Source organism: Echinops telfairi, unplaced genomic scaffold, assembly GCF_000313985.2.
Source record: "Echinops telfairi isolate 266 unplaced genomic scaffold, ASM31398v2 ScPeMD7_7468;HRSCAF=8506_0, whole genome shotgun sequence".
Classification (NCBI taxonomy): Eukaryota; Metazoa; Chordata; class Mammalia; order Afrosoricida; family Tenrecidae; genus Echinops; species Echinops telfairi.
In genome coordinates this window covers 5,469,674-5,477,748 of record NW_022111369.1, presented here as the reverse complement: position 1 = coordinate 5,477,748, position 8,075 = coordinate 5,469,674, and the positions used below count along the sequence as shown (strand labels likewise).

At 40.7% G+C, this 8,075-nt stretch overlaps 1 protein-coding gene across 1 annotated transcript in view; it reads left to right on the top strand.

The window, feature by feature from the left end:
• The window catches only part of LOC101645938 (glutamyl aminopeptidase), a 104,330-nt gene extending 96,861 nt beyond the window's left edge, over window positions 1–7,469 (top strand). The window contains exons 18-20 of the mRNA XM_004703463.2: window positions 3,804–3,944; window positions 5,641–5,719; window positions 6,686–7,469. Coding sequence (XP_004703520.1) covers window positions 3,804–3,944; window positions 5,641–5,719; window positions 6,686–6,838 — 373 coding nt within the window. The 3' untranslated portion in view covers window positions 6,839–7,469. The remainder of the gene's footprint in view (window positions 1–3,803; window positions 3,945–5,640; window positions 5,720–6,685) is intronic.
• The last annotated feature ends 606 nt before the right edge of the window (window positions 7,470–8,075 follow it).

Below are 8,075 nucleotides of genomic sequence, written 5' to 3'. Positions count from 1 at the left end.
TGTTTTGAGAAACGATGTACAAATGCGCTTTACACAATTGATGTGTGTATGGATTGGGATAACAGTTGTATGAGCCCCTAATAAAATGTTAAAAAAAAAAAGAAAGATGAAAATAAATAAATAAATAAGTCAGTCAGAAAAATATTGCACAGTTCTACTTATAAACAATATCTCTAATAAGCAAATACACAGAGATAGAATCTTGGAGAATAGCTGTGGGATATCAGAAAATTAATCAGGTAATGACCTTACTTGCACAAGAGGTAATATTAATATGGAAATGCGTTTATTGGTCTAACATATGTTGCTTTTGCTATACTAATACGTAAGGACTACTACATATGCAGTTTGCTTTTACTTGTCCGGGCTAACAATCAACCTTCACCCACTTGCCTCGGGTCATCTTGCCTTGTCAGTCCTTCTCTCTGTCAAAAGACAGTTCGACAAGATCTTGATCACCTGACATTTCACAAAACACCATACTGTGGGCTCATTAATTGGGTGAAATTATGTCGATGAGAAATTAGTAAGTAGTTTAGTAAGACTCTTGGGAACTAGAAAGTAGAAGATCGTTGTGCAAAAATCCAGGGGCCCAGCAACTCAGTGAGATTTGTGTAAGTTCAGCATCCCAGAGCATGTCAAGATAGCCACTCCAATGTGAAAGAAAACTCATTCCACTTAATATCAGCTGCCACAAATATATTTCGGCATGTGCATATGCACACATGTGCATTAATATCTACGCACCCTTTTAGTGAGCGTCAGTGTGGTTTCCCACACTTCAGTGTGCTCCTTCGACCCATTTACAAAGTCTTCCAGCTTCGCATGTGACTAGAGCAACAGAATGCTCTGCCCAAGCCCAGGTTGTCGTGAAAGCTTGTCGTAAATTCCCTGTCTTCTTGGAAACATGTAGTAAATGTGTTATTTTCATATGGATGTAGGCCTGCTCACACAGCTACAAAGAAAATGCACCTAGGATCTAATTGTTTCGAAGAGTTCCACTTTGGTGGGTGATGAGCTAGTAAAATGGGAACTAGCTCATTTTAACTATTATCGCCTGTGAATCTAGTTTTTAAACCACCCGTTGGACTACAATTTCAGTTAAAAAGGTCCCTTTCGAGTAAATGTTCAATCTCCTCGTATCCCTTCTATATTGGGAACGATAAGTCACCTGATTTGGGTGAAGAAAGAGATCTCAGTCTCCTCTGGGTCTTGCCGTAAGGTGTTTACCTCCCATGGTTCCGGACCGGAATCTGCTGACTTTTCAGAGATCCCGTGTACCTGCTTGAGCACTGGCTGTCACTGAGAGATGAGCGCTACAGGCCTCGTCCTTTGCCTCTCTCTGTTCATGTTGCACCGTGTGGCAGTTTTGTCCTCTCAGTCCTTCACACCCCTACAGTCATTGCTAGGCTGAAGAAAGTTCTAGGTCCCCTGTATAGTACCCGCAAGGCAAAATAACAAGGGCATGACTTTAAACGTATTAATGTGTTCTCCCCTCTCTGCCTCCAGAACCATAGCACGCAATCTGATACTGAGCTCTGGGCCTTTGCCCTACAGACTGTTGTTGTTGTAGTTAGGTGCCATCGAGTCAGCTCTGACCCATAGTGAGCCGAGGAACAAGAGAACGAAGCACTGCCCAGTCCGGTGCCAGCCTCACAATTGCTCCCATGCCTGAGCCCATCGATGCAGCCCCTGTGTCCATCCATCTCCTTGAGGGCCTTCGTCTTTTTCACTGACCTCCCACTTGACCAAACACCATGTTCTCCCAGGACTGGTCTCTCTGACAGTTCTCTACAGATTAGAAGGGATAGTATGTACCTTAAAACTCGGGTTTTCTTCTATCTTAGTGTAATGTCTTCAAAACTGGTTCTTGGTATATTAATAAAAGAATAATAAACTTAGAAATATATTTTCTCTTTGAGAGAGGCTGACTCTCAAAACTATCCTCTCACAACTCAAACTGAACAATGATCTCTTTGTCCTATGTATTAGCTCATATTTCATTAGGAAGTCTGAAGCAGCAAGGCTCGGAGAATCTGAGAATATATATGGTCGATTGGCATACATTGTTAGGTGCCATCGAGTCAGTTCTGACCCAGCCTATGCAACCTCGTGTACAACAGAACAGACGCTGCCTGGTCCTGCTCCATCACCACACTTCGTTCCTGTGCTTGAGCCCACGGTTGTAGTCACTGTGTGCATCCATCTCTTTGAGGCCTTTCCCGCTTTCTCTGCCCCTCTTCTTTACCAAGCACGATGTCCTTTTCCACGTCCAAAGAATGAGAGGAAATCTCATCATCCTTGCTTCTAAAGGGCTCTCTGGCTGTGCTAGTTGCAAGACAGATTGATTTGTCCTTTTGGTAATTTATTTTAAAAAAATGTTTTAAGCCCTCACTGCCGTGGAGTCACTGTTGACTCATGGGGACCTTGGCATTGGCCCTGTAACTATAACTTGTTATAGAAGTAGAAAGCTCCGTCCTCAGAGCCTCTGGTCTTTTCTAACTGCTGACTTTCTGAATCGCAGCCCAAAGCCTAACCACTCTGCCACCAGAGCTCCTTTTTTGACAGTTCATGGTACTTTCGACATTCTTCCCCAGCACCGTGATTCAAATGCATGGATTATTCTTTGATTTTCCTTATGCCATCAATAGTAGACATCCGTTTTTTGTGATTCCTTTTTCATAAGGAATAAATAGGTGACAGTGTTAACTGCAAACAGTTATTATTTTTGAGTAATAATATGTGATTATAAGATCTTGAGTTAAAAACGCAGTGGTTGGTACAGCCATGACATACATTTCATTAAATCCATGTATTGAATGAAATAAATAAATGGTGTAGTGATTAAACATTGGGCTGTGAACCACAAGGTCAGCAGTTCGAAACCACCATGACCTCTGTGTGAGGAGGACGAGGATTTCTACTCCAATAAAGAGTTTCAATCTCAGAAACCCCAGGGGCAGATCTAGCCTGCCCTATAGGGTTGCTATAAGTCAGCATCGACTCGATGGAAGTTGTCTGTTTTTATTCATTTAGTTTTCTAATGTATCTGCACTTTATTTGTTATGCTCTAATTGCAGCCTCAGTGACGTAGTGGGATATGCATTGGGTTGCTTAGCTGCATGCAAGGTCAGTAGTTCAAACACCGCCATCAGCTCTGCAGGAGAAAGATGAGGCTTTCTACTCCTATAAAAAAAGATACAGACCTGGAAACCCACAAGGGCAGTTCTACTCTTCCTGCAGAGCTGCTATGAGTCAAAATCCACTTGATGGCAGTGAGTTTGTTGTGCTTGATAATTATAGCCAGCTAACCTAATCATGCAGGCTATATTTGAAAGTTCCTTCTTAAAAAGCTAAGCTTATATGTTAGCCTATAGATAAAAGTATACAGATTTAAAAAAAAACAAGTGTACGTGTTAACCTACAGAAAAATAAGGGTAGACGTACTTTCTCTGATTTCATTGTCCCCTTTTATAGTGCAGTGGGCTAGTCAGCAAGTGGGTGAAATGCTTCCATTCAATAAATGCTATTTTTTTAATCATTAAAATGTTGTTTATTGTTTGTAATACGTGCAAAATCACTTGCTTTTAAAGCCTCGTCTAATGTGTTTCATTAGTTTCTAAATAATGCTATTCTTTCAAAGTGGGTAAATGTATTCAAATATTTGACGTATTTAATTAGCCTCATCAGCTGGCCCCTCAAGAACTGAATTGTAGGAATGAAAGCAAAATTCTACTGGAATTTAACCAAAGATGAACATGTAATATTCATTTTTAATTGTTTTCCTGCTTGACTTCTGTTAGGTATTTGGATTTGCTCAAGAACTCGACACTTATTAAAAGCCAGGATGTGTTTACAGTCATCCGCTATATCTCCTATAACCCCTATGGGAAGAGAATGGCCTGGACTTGGATACAGCTCAACTGGGACTATCTGGTCAACAGGTGGGATGCTCGGACAATCACTTGGTGGTCACTTTGTTTGATACTCTGCAGATTTCCTGCTTTTTCTCTTCCATGTACTTTCTCTGGAATCATTATACTACCTGAAATGGCATTTGGTCAAAGATCAAGAACCACGGTGTTTTCCTACCCGGGGAACAATAAGCTAGTTACCTTGAAGCACAGTTCTTTTCCTGGATTCTGAGACCTAGAGATGGGACTAAATAGAATTCCTTTTCATTTGGCTACAACAAGTACATATATCCTGCCTGTACAACCTGGCCTACTGCAATAGCAAGTACTATCTGGTGGCGAAGCAGTTCCGAGGTGGGCTGAGATCCCAAAGGCCCGCACTTTGAAACCAACAGCTGCTCCATGGGAGAAAGAAGGGACTTTCTCCTCTCATAAAGAGCTGCGGTCTCAGAAACCCACAGGGGCTCTTCTACCCTGTCCGGTAGGGTTGATATCAGTAGGCATTGACTCAATGGCAGTGAGCTTGGTGTGGGTGAGGTTGTGCTAGCATCTAACACAACACGAGGAAAATATTCAGCTCTCCGTTAATGTATGATGAACACAAAGGGAGAACTCCTGGACCTGGTTCAAGTTAGAGCTCTTCTCAGTAACAACGTACCTCCCTTGATTGACACTCTTGAAAAGCACTTAAAAGCAGCTACAAACAACCTTCAATAGTTGGACCATAGAAGTTATAAAGTATGAATCTAGGAAAATTGGAATGATCAAGAATGAAAAGGGAACACGTAAAAATTGACATACTAGGAATTACTGAGCTAAAACGGGCTGTAAGCCTTTATGGGAACAGGCAGGTTCACCTTTCTACAGAGTGGTGGATTTGAACCATTGACCTTGTGGTGTACGGTTCAACATTAAACCTATTGCAGCACCAGTGCATAGCATATAAACCACTGGCATGGTATTCATGACAGCCCATGGCCACCCCTCTCCAGGGTTTCTGAGGCTGTAACTCTTTATATGAGCAGATAGCCTCATCTTTCTCTCAAGGAACAGCTGATAAGTTTGAACCGCTGACCATTCCCTTAGCAGTCCAAGACTTGCCAAGTTGTTACAACAGGCACCCAGAAATGCAGTGGCCGAAAAGATATCGCTGATTATTGCTCTTGATATGAACGACCCAAACTGTGGAGGTGGCTATACTTTGTAAGGCAAGGCAGGGACTTCAGTGCTTCACCTGTTGTCCACCATCACCCCGGACATTATTCTGTCTCTGGGGTACAAGCTGGGTATGATGTGTTCATATTCTGGCTTTGGGGAAAGATGAGGAAGAGGAGTCTAAGGCAAGCAATTTCCTTCTTTTTGAAAGACGGGAAGACAACAATGTTGCAAGAAGGCAAAAGATGCATTGGTGAGAATTGGCTCATCCGCCTTAAACTGACTGTGAGGGAGGCTGAGACATGTAGTTCAAGAAGTTGAGAGCTCATCTGTGCAGGAAAGAGATTAGACTTGGAGAGTTCGATAGCAATCTACCACACCTGGAAAAGTGGTTCTAATTTGTCTACAAAATGAAGTTGATAATTTATTAAGAATTTCTCCTGAAGAGAATTCTTTTAAGTTAAACATAAATTAACATTATCTAAGAAACATATATTTTAAATAGAAAACTAGAGAAAGGATTTTAAATTCATGTTCTTACACTCTGTTATGCCTCTGAATTTCTCTTCAGATATACCCTCAATGATAGAAACCTTGGACGGATTGTCACAATCGCAGACCCTTTCAACACTGAACTCCAGCTCTGGGAGGTATGAAAATGAATCCCTCTACACACTTTTCCAGAAACAGACTGAAGTTTTGATTTTTTGTTTGTTTCCCAAGTAGAACTGATGTTTCCCCATTCAAATCACAGAAGACAGTGAAAAATCCGTTTTCTATCTAATAATTCCTGTATATAAACTGAAAAAAAAAATAAAGAAACAAAAACAAAGTTTAAATGCTGAGAAAGGTGAAGCTTTGGAAGACTTAGGAGGCGCAATGAGATCCTTCCATTTAACAAAGCAAGAATAGTCCTTTCCTAGGATAAACTTAGTCAAGGGGACTCCGGATGTGTCGTTCCGATGTAAATTTAAGTTCTTCCAGTTTCAAGAGTCTCCATTCTAAGGAAGCTATGTGTATTCATGTTGGGGGCAGGGAAGATATTGTGTGACATTTCCATATCTGGGTATTAGATATTAAAATGCCAAGATTCGTTTGTATGTCAAGGGGGGGGAAAAGAACCCTTATTTTTATAAAGAGCAGCTAGCGCTCTCATTGGGTTTGGGAGAGGACTTGGGGGAAGAGAGGGAGAGTAAAATCAAGTTCACAGAGATTGTTTATGAGCCTGGAGTAAAGTAAGCTGAATGTATATTAAAATACCCCAGATTCCTGGGGTGAAAGACTAAGCAAGACCATCCCCAGCCAAACCAGCGTCTGTAGGGAATTCGCAGAAGCAGGATTGGTCACCCAGCCTTGGTCTGGAATGCTGCCCTCCCTCCCCAACATGTCAGAAGCTCTTTGGTTTACAAGCTGCCAGGGTACAAAAGCCATGGTTAGCGATTGTTCATCAGCGAGATGGGCTCAGCCTGCATGAGGCGGTCAGAGACTGCTCCGGGAGGTTACTTGAAGTTAAAGTCCGCAGAAGAACAAACTGCACCGCGTGTGCAACTGAAATTCTTCAAGACGGATTGGTCTCAAAAGGACTCCCGTAGTAATGACCTCCTTTTCTCTTCTAGATGGAGAGCTTTTTCAACAAATACCCAGATGCTGGAGCAGGAGAAAAGCCGAGGGAGCAAGTGCTGGAAACCGTGAAAAACAATATTGAGTGGCTCAAACAAAATAGAGGCACCATTAGAGAATGGTTTTTAAGTTCACGTAGGAACAGCTAATATACCCACGTGCTCTCGCCTACTTTCGTGAATGTGGTATTTCTCCTCTCAAGCATTTGGCACCCCGATTCATAAGCACTACTGAAGAAGCTTTATCAACAGACACAACTTCCAAAGCCTTTAAATGGTTCCCCTTTGTTTAGGAAAGAAGATAGCAATCGAGTATTTGATATACTCAGGGATTTCTTCTAAGTGTACTTCATAAGAGATTCTTTACAAGCTGAAGAGATGTTCATAGTAATTTTAATGTCTTTAAATATCATCCTTTTTACCTTAAGTCTGTAAAAATAGAACATTTTAGTCTTGCCTTTACATTTTTAGTGCCAAAGAAACACCACTTAATCTTCTCTCTTGATTGATTTTTAAAGTCTAAATACCAGTACTTGAGGGACCAAAATTACCACCTTAATCTTTATTTTATTATTCAGAATTACACAGACCTCAAATCATTTTATTCACATATGCTTTGCTATTTTAAATCCTCCCAAAGTAACCTGGGCTTAAGTTTTACTCAAAGATTCATGAATTAGCTAAAGAAATGGCTGCCTGTTGCCTCTGCTCTTCTAAAAATCAACAGGAAAACCTTCCTTTTTAAAATAAATCTGGATGATTACCTTGTGGGTCAAACAGGGACTGTCTCCCAGTGTGACTTTATTTTTTAATAAATTGTTCTCGTGTTCTCTAAATAATTTAGCATGTCATAAATATGATTCAAGAACCCCGGCTTTTTCATACTTTGGTACTCACTCATCTTGCTAGATTTCTCTGAAAATCTCCTTCAAATATGCTATGAAATTAGAGGAAAGTAGTGCTTAAATCTGCTATCTGGATTTTAGAGGGAAAAAGCTAGATAATTGGAGGCTGGTCAGGATAGAGAAAAAGGTGTTTATTCTATAAAACTTAATAGAATTAGAATTTGGCTTTGACCTAACCTAGAAATCGAAGTGTCAAAGTGGGCAAGCCCACTGACATCTTGAGCATGACCCTACGTATCTGAAGCAATACAGATAAGAAGTTTTATGAGTAAACCTTTAGATCCAAATCCTTTCAGAAGAGCACTGATAAAATTTATATGCATGACTTGACAAAAGACATCCAATTTTTAAAAAGTCGGTGGCCAGAATATATTTAGTATGTCACCCAAGGCCCCCTAAATCTACGATAGAAGTTCAATAGGCAGAAAAGATGGTAAATTAATATGTTTCAATCTACTCCATCTTTAAAAATCAGAATTTGT